Source organism: Anolis carolinensis, unplaced genomic scaffold (genome assembly GCF_035594765.1).
Source record: "Anolis carolinensis isolate JA03-04 unplaced genomic scaffold, rAnoCar3.1.pri scaffold_8, whole genome shotgun sequence".
Lineage (NCBI taxonomy): Eukaryota > Metazoa > Chordata > Lepidosauria > Squamata > Dactyloidae > Anolis > Anolis carolinensis.
In genome coordinates, this window is record NW_026943819.1 from 18045517 (window position 1) to 18061143 (window position 15627).

The window sequence follows — 15627 nt, forward strand, 5'->3', positions numbered from 1 at the left end:
GGAAAAAACAAGAAAGCAATGAAGTGGAGATGGGCTCTGGATACCATTAACTTCTCCCCAGCTTTCACTGCCCCTTATTCATTGCCACCCCCCAGTAGTCTATTATAAGAGCCTCCTGCAGCAGTCATTAATGTTTCTTCCCATCCAGTAGCACACATGGGTATCTCTGTAGATGACACATGATATAGTCAAATGAACTGAATAAGTCTATATTCATGGAGAAGACATACGGACAAGTGAAGCTCATGTCACTGAACTCTGGATCTCTTATGTCCAGCAAAGTCAGTTGAGATGCTGTTAACAGATTTAGATGGTTCATGTAGGCTATTTCAAATGGTATTGAGAGGACACAGACAGGGAACTGATGAGAACTCGAATAAGTGAAGTGTGCATATTAGATGTGTAGACTTGCTTCCTAAGCACATAAGTTGAAACATTGGCTGGATGATGGGGAACTCGCAGCCATGTTTCAAAGTCATAATGAACCCAAGTCTCTAGGTTTTAAGTACATTTTCTGCAAAGGCATGGAACGTGAAGATCTGAGAGGGCTTGGGATAGAACATTTGTTATCTAATATGCAGCTCAGGATCTATTGAGGTATTTTAGTATACTCATAATTAATGTGCAAAAGCTGGAAGCTACCTGGCACTAGAATACACAGCAGCTGGGCCATGATACCTCTTTATGTGGCCTGCATTATTACAATAAGCTCACCAATTGTATCCATGGCCTGAAAGATTGTTGAAAAAACAGTGAACCATTTCCCTGCACTTTTATTTCCTCAAAATATTGTTTTGGGAGATAAACTTGATTCCATTTTGACAGGAAACAACTGGGCTGCACAAAACATAATGGCTGGAATCCTGTGTGTGAAATACACAAACATAAATTTTAACGGTGTATGTAAAACTCTTTCTGTGTATGTATTATCCCCATGAAGTGTGTGTGCATTGGCAACAGGAAGGTTAGGTAAAAGCACTTAGTTAAGCCAGGGTCTTCAGTATTGCTTTCTATTTTAAAATGTTGGGTTTTGAGTAGAACCATTTTTCAAATGAATGAAAATTTTGCAAACAAGTCCCCAAATGGGAAGAATCATTTGAAAAATTCACAAAGCAGTGACACTCACCCACTGAGGTGGAAACTTTTGAGATTATTGGGTTACAACAATGAAGTAAATCAAAGTACAGTAGAGTCTCACTTATCCAACACTCGCTTATCCAACGTTCTGGATTATCCAACGCATTTTTGTAGTCAATGTTTTCAATACACCGTGATATTGTGGTGCTAAATTCATAAATACAGTAATTACTACAGTAGAGTCTCACTTATCCAAGTTAAAGGGGCCGGCAGAAGCTTGGATAAGCGAATATCTTGGATAATAAGGAGGGATTAAGGAAAAGCCTATTAAACATCAAATTAGGTTATGATTTTACAAGTTAAGCACCAAAACATCATATTATACAACAAATTTGACAGAAAAAGTAGTTCAATACGCAGTAATGTTATGTTGTAATTACTGTATTTATGAATTTAGCACCAAAATATCACAATATATTGCAAACATTGACAACAAAAATGGCTTGGATAATCCAGAAGCTTGGATAAGCGAGGCTTGGATAAGTGAGACTCTACTGTACTTAGCATTACTGCATATTGAACTACTTTTTCTGTCAAATGTGTTGTATAACACAATGTTTTGGTGCTTAATTTGTAAAATCATAACCTAATTTGATGTTTAATAGGCTTTTCCTTAATCTCTCCTTATTATCCAACATATTCGCTTATCGAACGTTCTGCTGGCCCGTTTATGTTGGATAAGTGAGACTCTACTGTATATCTTATGCAGATTTCACCTAGATTTCACCTATCTCAAAATCAATAGTTACTAAGCCAAGTAGCCCTGTTCAAATACAACTGTTCTGCCTATCAGGTGGTTTCTAAAGGGTGCCCTTTTCTCTAAATGGATCCAATCCCTATTATTTCTGGACCAGAAGGAAAACAAATAATAGATTCTTTATTTAGTGGCATGAGCTGGCATAACATATGTGAGTGTATGTCATTTTGGAGATGTTGCAATAGGAGGTACTCAATGGCTCCTTGCTCAAGACTTCTTCTCTATAAAGCAGCTTCTCGGTGCTGGATCATGTCCCCAGGCATTTAAGTGGCTGGGGATGAGTGAAGATGTCTGAGCCGAATTTGGCTGTAATGGTTCTCAACCTGTGGGTCCTTAGATGTTTTGGCCTTCAACTCCCAGAAATCCCAACAGCTGGTAAACTGGCTGGGTTTTCTGGATGTTGTAGGCCAAAACAACAGGTTGAGAACCACTGGACTAATGGGTGATCTAGAAAAGTGATGTTCTCTTCTGGTTGCAGAAGTGCATTCAGATACCACCTATTCATATTACATACTTCTCTAGTGACCAAATGGTTATAACGGCATGTTCTAACATGAGAAGGCTATCTCGTCTAGGAGGATGCAAGGGAGAGTCATGTAGGACTATGCTGATGGAGCTTTATTTCTTGTCAATGTAAGGTAGGATCTCAGCCAAGACAGACCAGGCATCCATTTTCTTCGGCTATAATTATATGTAACATGATCCCCTTGATATGCAGGGGATCCAGTTCACCTAATGGTTAGTCATATGATGAAGATGGGACAGAAAGGACAAGCTTCACCGCCGAATGTAGTCCAACAACACAACTGATGTTGAGCTTCTCGATTTGAGCTGGAGGGTCTGCTAGGAATTTGGCATGTATTTGCTTGAATACAAGAAGAAGCCATGGGACTCTGTTGAGTCCACATGATACCCATATGCATGTTGCAAGGCATATCTCCGGAAGATGTTTGTGCTTGAAACCCCATTTTCCTTGGATTGTAGGTTGTTGGATTTTTTTGGAGGTGAGATTTTTGAGATCCTGGATAAATATCCCCAACTGATGCTATGGCAAGGAACCCTGGATTCTTATGGAAGAAAATAACTAGAGTGAAAGGCAATCGCTGTTGCTGTAGGAGCTTTTTTTGAAGTGAATCAAATTTGGGGAAGACTGCAAACAATAACATAATGAATACTGATTTTGATCTAAATATCCAAAGCAACCTTGAGCAAGGAAAGTCTGCCTCTGCCCATATAACCTTGCTTAAAATATGAGATCTTCAGAGGAAATCCTGTTGCATGCCACAACCTTTTGGCTCCATCTACACTGACTATTCAATGCCTCCTGAAACTCTATGGAACCTTTGAACTAAGGAAGTTAGTCCGGCTCCATCTCTTTTGAGATCCTGCATGGCTTTGAACTGTTTTAAGTGGTTCAAATTTGTATTTTAGAAGTTGTTTTGGACTGCTCTCAAAAAAATTTAGTTAATATTTTAAGATGTGTTTAAATGTTTTTTTCTCTTTGTATTATTTTAATTGCTTTTATTTGTTCATCACCTTGGGAACTCTTGAGGCCCAAGGCAATATGGATATACAGTATCTTGAATGAATATAATAATAAACAAATAATTAATGAATAATAATAATAAACCTCTATTTATCCTCACCCCTGAATTCATAAACAGAATAAACACACAGAGCATAAATCGGAGCGATGGGACTAATGGGATGTAGAGAGGAACAATCCATGTCTTTTTGCAAAAAGGGCTTTTCCATTCTGGATAAAGAGGGCAGCAAAAAGACAATTGTTAAAAAAAAACTATTCAGAAATCTTTGAAGGTCAGCCTCAAACTTGGCAATGTAACTCCAATCTTTTTTGGAGGGCACTAATTACTGTATGTAACATAATTTTTGTTCCTGGGCTATAAATGTCATTTCCTAATTGGTTCTATCATAAAAACATGGAAAAAGTTTATTAAACTGCAAGACCTTTGTTTTTGCGGGACATCCTGTGGCACATTTTGCTATAGTTTTTTTTTAATGAGTGTCTCATTGAGTCTCAAAATGAAGTTTCTTGAATATAACAACTAAGTACCACACAATTAAACAGGAAATAACATTTTCAGTCCATGAACAATTTTTTTCAAATTTAGTTACATCGTGATCTGGAGTCATTTCAAATGGGGGTTAGGCTGCTTTGCAGATGATCTGTGGAGGGACCATGGTCTTATTAATTCACCTGGATCAATAGCTTTTGATACTATTCACTATGTATACTTCTGAACCATCTTGCTGGATTGGGCATTTTGGACAATGTATAGCAATAGTTTCTGTTATTTCTGTTACGTTGACCCAGAGATATATCTGCTCTCAGCTATTGCTTTCAGTATATGGCCTTCCACCCAATTCAGTTCTATATCCCATCTCCTTTATTATCCAGTATCTGAAGTTTCTGATACTGAATTAGAAATTTTGGAAATGAGTGTCACCACCAGTATGCTAATAACATGCAACTCTACTTCTCCATGTCACCTAATACCAAGAAAACAGGCAATATTGTTAACACTGCCTACATTTAATAGTGGGCACTGCTGGTCAGAAGCTAGCATAGTTTAGTGGTTAAAATGTTGGACTATAACTCTGGGGATCAGGGTTCAAATTCGTGCGCAGCCTTGGAAACTTGAACAAGCCACGCAATTTCAGCTTCAGAGGAAAACAATAACAAGGCCTCTATGAACAAATTTTGCCAAGAAAACCCCATGATAGTTTTGCCTTAGGGTCACCACAAGTTTGGTTAGAATAAAGTGTGCCAAATAAGCTGCTGATGTAAATACACACGGACTCACACATATATATCTTCCTATCATCACCTGAGCTACTTAAATTGATAATTCCTTTTCACAACAAAGCACAGTTATCTGTTAGGTGTGAACTAGCAAACTATGTGTATATGGGCATTGAATGTTTGCCCTATATGTATATAATGTGATCTGCCCTGAGTCCCCTTTGGGGTGAGAAGGGTGGAATATAAATACTGTAAATAAATAAATAAATAAATAAATAAATAAATAAATAAATAGCAAACAGCTTTGCCAGTCCGAATAAGAATGGGAACGCTTGGTTTGGCCAACCATAAAAACAAGGAGGGGATCTCAATGTGCAAAGCAAGAAGGGAAAAATAAAAGGGAGATGATAATGTATGAGACGTATTTACTGTCTCTATATCATTGATGCTGCTGCTGGTGGTGGATATCAAAAGTTTCATTTTTATTGCAATAGAAGAAAATAATTATGGGGTTGAAACTTTACCAGGACCAGGGACCAATTCATATGATGGAGCCCAATGAAAATATTGTGATGGGAAGATTGGGGGGGGGGGGGGGGTGAAGGGAAATAATTTGAGTCAGAAGTGACTAGAAGTACAGGTTCCAGGTTAAAATCTCCAGGAGGAAGAAGGACATTTGCCCCTAAAGCAGTGGTTCTCAACTTGTGTATCTCCCGATGTTTTGGCTTACAACCCCCAGAAATCCCAGCCAGTTAACCAGCTGTTAAGATTTCTGGGAGTTGAAGGCCAAAACATCTGGGGGCCCACAGGTTGAGAACCACTGCCCTAAAGCAAAGAGACACACTTTGCTTTTGAGGAGAGGAATGAGGCTTCAGGAATGTGATTCTCAACTGGACAAAGGAAGGAAGGTTATACAAAGCCAGCTTTTGTTACTGCTCTTGCACAAAACACAATGGTTTCACATTATCCATTATGTCATGGGACAGGGATTGTAAGAATGGGTGTGGATACATTTCACATTTGATTTGTTATTTGGAATTTTTCTTGGTTATAACCAATAAATTTGAAGGTAATCACATTGACCTACCTTGCCTTGCTTAACAGTCTTAATAAATCATTACTTGGGTATATAACATGCTGTTTCTTCGGGAGGAGACAAAGTGTTGGTGCGGAGTTGTAAAATTGCTACTTGACATTAGAATAACGACAGCTGCTGTATTTCTGTATTTTAAATGGCTTACGACTTGAGACAAATTAAAGTGATTACACTATGTAACAAAATGTGAAAACATTTCTGTCCCAGGTTTGAAAGTGTCACTTAATTGTACAGAACTTATTTTAAAGGTACAGTACAGTCTCACTTATCCAAGCTAAACGGGCCGGCAGAAGCTTGGATAAGCGAATATCTTGGATAATAAGGAGGGATTAAGGAAAAGCCTATTAAACATCAAATTAGGTTGTGATTTTACAAATTAAGCACCAAAACATCATGTTATACAACAAATTTGACAGAAAAAGTAGTTCAATACGCAGTAATGTTATGTTGTAATTACTGTATTTACGAATTTAGCACCAAAATATCATGATATATTGAAAACATTGACTACAAAAACGGCTTGGATAATCCAGAAGCTTGGATAAGCGAGGCTTGGATAAGTGAGACTCTACTGTAGTTGTTATACTCCAGAAACTTTATTTTCATGGCTGCCACAAACAATGTGGAATTGATGGAGACTCAATGAGATGTTCATGAAAAACTATAGCAAAATGTGCTGTAGGAGGTGTCTCTCGCAAAAACAATGTTTTTTGCAGCTTAATAAACCTTTTCCATGTTTTTATGATAGAACCAACTAGGAAATGACATTTATAACCCAGGAATAAAAAAATGTGTTATATAGTGTTATTTGAGTTGAGCATATTAAGGCACAATTAAAGAGCAAGCTATGACCTTTACACAATGTGGGTCCAGACTATCTAAAACAGTGGTTCTCAACCGGGGGTCCCCAGATGTTTTTGGCCATCAACTCCCAGAAATCCTAACAGCTGTTAAACTGGCTGGGGTTTCTGAGAGTTGTAGGCCAAACATCTGAGGACCCCAGGTTAAGAACCACTGATCGAAAAGCCTGTATGAGTCTGCCCAAAGCTTAAGGTTTTTGGAGAAAGGCTGTCTCCTTATCCTCCCATCTCCTGGCTTATCTGGTGAGGATATGGGAGAAAGCCTCCTTGGTGGCTCCTATTCTTTGGAACCCTTCCTGAAAGAAGCTTGATCTACTCCACTGATGTCTTTTCACTGGCATCAGAGAAGTCTATACCATGTCAACTAAAAGAAGAAAGATCACAAACACTGATATATACCAGGGGTCCCCAAACTAAGGCCCGGGGGCCGGATGCGGCCCATCGAAGCCATTTATCCGGCCCCCACGGCACAAGGGCAGAAGGGGGTTGGGCTAAATGACCCAAGAGGTCTCTTCTTCTCTTAAAACATTATTATTATATGTCCATAGCAGACACTCTGCTGGCTGTTGTATTGGATCATATGTCGGACACTTCCCAAGTGTCTAGGACTGTGTGATGTATCAGCGAATAATGTATGCAGATCCCAGTAAGGTGGCCTTCTGCAGCTGACAGATGGTAATTTTGTTAGCGCCGATTGTGTTTAAGTGCAGGCCAAGGTCTTTAAGCACTGCACCCAATGTGCCGATCACCACTGGGACCACCTTGACTGGCTTGTGCCAGAGTCTTTGTAATTCGATCTTTAAATCCTCATATCGTGTCAGCTTTTCCAGTTGTTTCTCCTCAATCCTTCTGTCACCTGGGATTGCAACATCGACAATCCATACTTTGTTTTTTAACATGATTGTGAGGTCAGGAGTATTGTGTTCCAAAACCCTGTATTATTATTATTATTATTATTATTATTATTATTATTATTATTATTATTAGTAGTAGTAGTAATAGTAGTATTTATTAACAACATTGAGGCTGGGTGGTCATCTGTCAGGGATGCTTTGCTTGTGCTTTTGGTGCACAGAGGCAGAAGTGGGTTGGACTAAATGGCCCAAGGGGTCTCTTCCAACCCTCTTTATTATTATTGTTGTTGTTGTTATTAATTATTGCTCAGTGGCCAACTATAGTCCGGCCCTCCAACGGTCTGAAGGATCATGACATGGCCCCCTGTTTAAAAAGTTTGGGGACCCCTGATATATACTATGCAGTAGATATGACACAGAGCACGAAAGCATCATGTGCTTTATGTTAACCTACTTCTCCCTGTGAGCTAGCTTAATTTCTTCAACCCATTATTTCCCTGCTTATGGAACTGATTTTCTGTATTGTTTAGGGAAAACACTTCCCGAGTAGAGGGTGAGCAATTAAAATTATCATTTTAATGTTGGAAGAGATTTTCTTTTTAAGAAAAGGTCTGGCATTTTGTTATCTGTTGTTGAAATAGCATTTTTCTGCTCCGGCACAGTTCTGCCTGACTTTTGTGGCAAATGTTAATACAGCTGCCCTTTCTCCCAATTAACTCCTGCTTTCGGGACTTTTAATGCGACATAAGGCAGGCACAAATGGTGCTAACTGCCAAGAGGGCCACTCTCATTAGCTTTGGCAGCCCCACTCCACAAAAAAAGAAGAGGAGAAAATATAATCTTTAAGGAATTGTGTAGAATCAGTTGCATAGATATTTCTTTCCCGTTCAGAGGGGTGGTTATTCCTACATTTCTTAGCAACCCATTCATAAGAGGCCAGAATAGCTATGGACAAAATAGGATAGGAATCTCTATCCCATTTCAAAATATTAATGGGATTTTCTGCTTGCAATAAAGAGCAGGCTGGTTTAGAGAAATAAGATTTTCTGCAAGAAACTAGAAGAAGGAGGAGAGGATTAAACTAGAGGTGGGACATGTGTGGTCTTGGACTCTGGAAATTACTGACTCCTAGGGATCCTTTACTATGGGTGATACTAACATAGCCTCCAGCATTTTGCAGATGACAACTGAGACATACTTTGTGCAGGTCTCCGGTGGCCTAGGGGATAAAAGCCTTGTGACTTGAAGGTTAGGTGCTGACCTGAAGGCTGCCAGGTTCGAATCCCACCCGGGGAGAGCGCGGATGAGCTCCCTCTATCAGCTCCAGCTCCATGCGGGGACATGAGAGAAGCCTCTCACAAGGATATTAAAACCTCAAAACATCCAGGCGTCCCCTGGGCAACGTCCTTGCAGACGGCCAATTCTCTCACTCCAGAAGCAACTCCGGTTGCTCCTGACACGAAAAAAAAAGGACCGTAATAAAGTATTGTATTATTGTATTGTAATGTGCAGTCAATTTGTGGAGATAGGCCAAATGTTTTAGATTATAATTTTCATCAAATATAGCCACTATATATAATAATTACGGCCAAGCATTGTATCCCAAATATCTGAACCTTGCTTAGTCCTGGATTTCATGTGAATCGGCAAAATTCTGATGTAGATGTGAAACTGGGAAGGAACTAGGGAGGGTTTAAGAATCCCGCAGATAATGCAGTCACTTGAGTTTCAACTTCATCCTCAAAGTGGACCTGATATTTCTATACAGTGTTCCTTCACTTATTGCTGGGGTTAGGTTCCAGGACCACCCGCAATAACTGAAAATCCGCGAAGTAGGGACACTATATTTATTTTAATATTTATACATTATTTTAGTAGTTATACACTATTTTAAGTCTTTATCAACCAATCGTGTGTTGATAAATCGCCTCCTCCTTCCCCCGTTGCTGCTTGGGCTCCTTTTCTCTTCCTTTGGCTTCTCCTTCCTCCCTTCCTTAGGCTGTAAATTGAAATTTTTTATTATTTTTAATAGTCTATTAGAGTTTATTGAAAAACTGCGAAACAGCGAATCCGCGAAAAGTGAACCGCGAAGTAGTGAGGGAACACTGTATAGGATAAAGTACGTCTTATGAAGTGTCAGTGAATGAAAAAAAGAAAAAGAAACAATGATGCTTTGAGCATGAAGCTCTGACAAATCAGCAGAGTAGCAGATGTTTTCTGCAGTCACCTGAAATACACATAATTACTTTCTATTTGGTGATAGTAAATTTACTACTACTATTACTAATTTCTATTTGGAAGACTCACACTTCGTAGTTCTTTGGTCCACTCTCAACTACAGTAGAGTCTCACTTATCCAACATAAACGGGCCGGCAGAACGTTGGATAAGTGAATATGTTGTATAATAAGGAGAGATTAAGGAGAAGCTTATTAAACACCAAATTAGGTTATGATTTTACAAATTAAGCACCAAAACATCATGTTATACAACAAATTTGACAGAAAAAGTAGTTCAATACACAGTAATGCTACGTAGTAATTACTGTACTTACAAATTTATCACCAAAATATGATGTATTGAAAACACTGACTACAAAAATGGCGTTGGATAATTCAGAATGTTGGATAAGCGAATGTTGGATAAGTGAGACTCTACTGTACCTCAAATTACAATTACTAACTAAGGGCTTGTCCATATGGGCTCAGTATCCCACATTTGCAGTGAAATTGCTCCTAGCTGTCTTCATGACACCCATGGGCTCCCCATTCTTATCTGGTTTAGCTCTGTATTAAGGAAGGTTGGGGGCTGCTTCTGAATTTGGATGAAATTCCAGAGCAACTCCACAGTTTGGGCACAATGTAGACAGCATGAACAGGTCTGATGCACAATCCCCTTGTTCCTGTGTACATCAGCGAAGGGGAAAGGGGACAGATTGAACCTGTGTTGCCACTGCTGAGCAGCCATAGATCTCCATTGAGAATTTTTGGCAGTTGTGGGCATCCCATCTTGACATCAGCAGTGGTACCCACATAACCAGGGAAAAAAAGGGTCCAGTGATGACCCAGTAGTGTGGAGCTCAGCCTCTGCCACTATGGATTGAGGATAGAGTATGAGGCCATATTCCATCCTCAATTATAATACAGAATGGACCATCTGTTATGGAGAGAGCCTTTTAAAGGTTCAAACCAGGTCTTGGTAACTTAACTCTCTAGGGCTATGGGCAGTCTAATTTCATTTGGCCATCCGCCTAATTTCAAAAGTCTTCTCCAAAACAAGAGCTTCATTGGGCAAGAGTCATGTTCTTCTCCTGGTATTCACTGGGCAAGGAGGCATTGGGAGTGAAAGAAAGAAGAGGGAGAGACAAAAAAGACAGAGGCGGTGATGGAAAGAGATATGAGGAGGTGATTCAGTTCATTTTTGGCACAAATTGTGCCTGTGATGACATGTGCCTTGCAACATCTCTGTGGAACTGGACCAAAATGGAAAGAGTCCCACACATTGTTTATCTTGTGTTTCAATTAAACGTTAGGGGGATTGTGATCTATTCCCTACTTTGGAGAAGCGGTAATGCCAAGATTTGTTATCATTTAATGACTTGCTCAGGGACTAAAAGGTGCAAGTATTAAACGTTGGTGTGGGAGGGAAGGCATTGTCCTCTTTTACACAGCTGGATTTATAACTCATGTCCATGTACAGAGTTGTTATTATTGTTCATTATTGTTGTTGACTCTTTGATGGGGGTAACAACAAAAAGATGTATTTCTGGGCCAGAAAACTCCATATCCTTCCTGTAATTCAAATGACAACTGGCTTAATTACTCTAAAGGCATTAGATCTCACCTGAACTTGGAAGCTAAGAAGAGTCAGCTCTAGCTTGTGCAGTGGTTCTCAACGTGTGGATCTACAGGTGTTTTGGCCTACAATTTCCAGAAATCCAAGCCAGTTTACCAGTTGTTAGGATTTCGATGGCCAAAACATCTGGGGGCCTACAGGTTGAGAACCACTGAGCTAGTACTTTGATAGGAGATTGCAAATGAAGACAAGGTGCTATTGGCTGTATGTTGGAGGAAGGAACTGGCAAAGCCACCTTTGAGTATTCCTTGACTAAGAAAAGCCTATGATATCCATGGATTGGCCATAAATCAACAGGAGCATCTCAGGATTATCTCTAGGAATCTCTCATTTCCCCTCTGCAAATTTTCAAAAGCCTTGAACAAGATCTATACTTTGTCTTGTGTACCTCACTTGGTTTCTAATTGGCCACAGTGAAGTGTGTAGAACAATCCACCTTCCACTGTCCTGCTCTTATTTCAGTTGCTACAAACTGAGCTCAAAATATAAAGGGTCTGCTGTTTGGGGTGTGGGTGATGTTCCCTGTTTAAAACAATCAAGGAATGCATGCTGAGCACGAAAAAGATGATTTGGACAGCATGCTGCTTAGTTCCGCACAAAGAGATCCAGAGGAAAGTGAGAAGAAGTTGAAACAGAGTCCTAGGTGACCAATGAAAATGAACGCCAGCAAAGATAGCTTGTGATGTTACGACAATGTACAGCTTACAGCGTGGCAGTATTAACAGAATGAAGACATGACTGCCAGAGCTGATATTCAGGATAATGGTAAACATAAGTTTGCAAATGGCAAACCCAAGCTCTCAAAAGTTAGAGGTTTTGTGACTACAGCTCTGAGAATCTTCAGCCAGTAAGGCCCTGTTGGCATATGAATTCTTGTAGTCTAACCCCTCCCATCTCCCTAATTTTTCCACGTTTTGAATTGAATTGACTAAATAGCATTGCTGAGTACATTTCCAAGTGGAACATTTCCAAGCAAGGCCTTGTGGACAATCTTTGCTAGACTGAAGGAGTGGGGAAGTCATAGGCTGCCTTAGTACAAGCAATGGATTCCCACAATTATGACGATGTCATAGTAACTAATATCTGTTTTGGTGATGACCATTTGAAAATTCCTTATGAGGCAAGGATAGGCTGTGTCTAGAATTTAATTTTGCTTAATACCAGGCTGTAACCTCGTTTTTAAAGTGCCAGATCCATATGTAGACACTAGCAACACATGATGAGGAACCACAGTTAGATTCTGCAGCAATACATACATTTCCTCACTGTGAGTCTCATTTTAAAACTTACAAATACTTTTTCCCTCTGAGCAGCCAATATATGATCAGGATCCCATTTAAAACACTGAGACCCAGTCCCGTGAGCAGGAGGAGTCTGAAAACCAAGACGGCTTCTTCATGCAAACTGGGCTTCCTTTCTAAGATGTCTTGTTGCCACCCACAATTCTCCCTTTTCTGGGAAGCTCCAATCTGGTTTGTTTGGGATTAGCTCAGAGGCCATTCACATAGTCACCTTTACTCATGATTCCATACCTGCTTCCATACCAGCTCCTGATTTCAATTCCGAACCTGTTTGAAAATAAAGCAAGTGTCCACAGCCTTGCCAACTTTTGCCAGTTTCCTCTTTTTTATAAAAATAAATAATAAATGTTGTTTGGGAATTCTCTCACCCTCCCAGTCCCAACTGGATCAATGCTCCCTTTTTATTGGGGGCTTTAGAATTCTCCATTGCAATGTTAGCTTTCAGTGGAAGTGATCTTTTTAGTGTTTCCAGTCTCACCTTCTTCCTAATGTCCTAGTTTTCTATCAGCATGATGTGTGTGTAAGTGTGTATGTGTTCCAACACAAACACAAAATTTCTCACTGGAAGTGTAATGTGGAATACTCCTGGAATCTCTGTTTCAGAGCCCAGAAAAGCTACTGTTTTGGAGTGCAGTTTCCATAATCTCTAATGGCCTTGCTCACTTAGGGATTCTGGGGATTATATTTAAAAGAATAGCTTTCCCAAGCTCTGCTCTGCACCAAATGGTGGAATTGGCTACTAAAGGGGCAGCTGTTTTTTCTTTTATCAGTTCAGTCATTTAAAAAAATCAAGATGGCACTATATGTCACTGTTGTAGCACCTAACAACTTTTCATCCCAGAATCAAAATTTTCTTTTCTAACAGACCATTCTGCTTCAGGGGCCTCAGATCGTGGTTGGCCTGTCACCAGTCAAACATTTATCTTATAAAATGTTCCAAAACTGTTGGCCTAGATCTGGTCTTTAATTGCATTTACTGCATTTTGGACAACCTAGCATCTCTTGGAGAGCCGTGTGCTGGGATTCACTCTTCATGGCAGCCCCATTGAAGCATCTGCTAACTTACCCAACATCTCTTTCCTCAGACAGGAAACTAGAAGCCAAACCATTGAGTCTATTTGCACTGGACAGAAGGCTAATTTTAAGAAGTTCATTTAGGTCCAATTTAATCTGGATGGCAGCCTTCCTCGTAAATCAGAGTTTAATGAGAGTAACCCACCTGCCTGTCCTGGCATTTAATAGGAAAGGATGGAACTGGAGGTCCTCCAGAAGCAATCTTGTCATTCCCTTTGGGAGTCACACATCTTAGCATGTTTTTAGAAGGCAAATTAACATTGTAAGTGGGGTGAGGTCAAAGGGTTTGTTTTTTTAAAGACTCAGTTGCAGCTGATGGCTCTCATGTCAGTGAGGTAGTGCTGAATTTAAAGAGAGCTATCCAAGGTACTGAACATGGACAGCCCTTTAATAATTATACAGTAGAGTCTCACTTATCCAAGCCTCGCTTATCCAAGCTTCTGGATTATCCAAGCCATTTTTGTAGTCAATGTTTTCAATATATCATTATATTTTGGTGCTAAATTCGTAAATACAGTAATTACAACATAACATTACTGCGTATTGAACTACTTTTTCTGTCAAATTTGTTGTGTAACATGATGTTTTGGTGCTTAATTTGTAAAATCATAACCTAATTTGATGTTTAATAGTCTTTTCCTTAATCCCTCCTTATTATCCAAGGTATTCACTTATCCAAGCTTCTGCCGGCCCGTTTAGCTTGGATAAGTGAGACTCTACTGTAACCTAATGCTGCTTTCTTTCCAAAGCCACCAACCACCACTGGGAGAATTCTGAGATCTTTTTTTTGAAAGGATAACTCCATCCCTCTTGTTCATTTTGTACTGTCTAGGATCATACATGAGACTTGAAGGGGAAGCACTGCCCTCTTTCTACATAGGCTTCATTTATCCTTAGTGGCATCAACCAGCAGTTAAATCTGTGTAATTACATCCATGATCCCTGATTGATTGGGATCACAAGAAGATGAATGAAATGGTTATCTATTAAAGCCGTGGGAAGAGGTCACTATGAACAGTGGCGAACACTCATGGGAAGACAAGGGTAAACACTGGGGTGGGGTGGTTCCCCAGACAGCTATTTTTAAGACCAAAAGCATCCCCAAAGAACAGTACTAATGATATCCTCCCAAATAAATTCTGAAATCCCAAGTCTCTTCATCCTTAGCCTCTGTTTGAGGCAGGCATGCCTCTCAGCTTCTCTCTTCAAGGATTATTAAAAATGTTATCTTGCAAGATCTGGCTTATAACCTATTCATGTCATCCCATTTCTATTACATTATGATGACAAAGCAATAGGATGCAATAGCAGCCACTGGATTGCTCTCGACACATGACTTTCAGCTTCTGCTAGAATACTTATCCCCATTCACTAGCATGTTTGCCACTTAGACCTTGGAAAAGTTACTTCTTAGGACTATATTTCCAAAATCCTTATGTTAGGAATGCTATTCCAACAAAGTAGCTTTTGCTGCTCCATCATAAAATTACAGAATCTGTCCAGTCACTAGTTACAGACTGTACTCTGAATTTGACTGGAAATGTTTATAAAATATGCAATGCATTGAAGGACAAATGAATTAATGCAAGGTTGCTTTATAGCCCAAGACATTAGGTTGGGTGGGATGGGTTTGTTCTCATCTAACACCACTTTTGACATCTATAGTGGGGAAATATTTACTTTTTTCTTCCTGGTGATATTGCTATTGATAAAGTGAGCAGAGGCAAAAAGAAGGGAAGGACGGAAGCACTTCTCTAGAGAATTTTCGAATTTCCCTCAAGGTAGTATAGATGTATTGGATGGAAACCAGGGATGGTGGCAAATGTAGTTCAATACATTTTGAGATGTGACATTTTTTGCAAAGAATTACTAAGTTCTGCTTGCTTGTTTCCTTTTCTCAGACCCAAATTCCTCATGATGTTCTTGAGCA

At 39.6% G+C, this 15627-nt stretch overlaps 1 protein-coding gene across 4 annotated transcripts in view; it reads right to left on the reverse strand.

The window, feature by feature from the left end:
- kirrel3 (kirre like nephrin family adhesion molecule 3) overlaps window positions 1-15627 on the reverse strand; it is a 960216-nt gene that overhangs the window by 46135 nt on the left and 898454 nt on the right. For 3 of the 4 annotated variants that reach the window (XM_062960868.1, XM_062960866.1, XM_062960869.1), the window contains one exon: window positions 12855-12890. The exons of the other annotated variant lie outside the window; for it this stretch is intronic. In XM_062960868.1, coding sequence (XP_062816938.1) covers window positions 12855-12890 — 36 coding nt within the window. The remainder of the gene's footprint in view (window positions 1-12854; window positions 12891-15627) is intronic. 4 annotated transcript variants of the gene reach the window in all.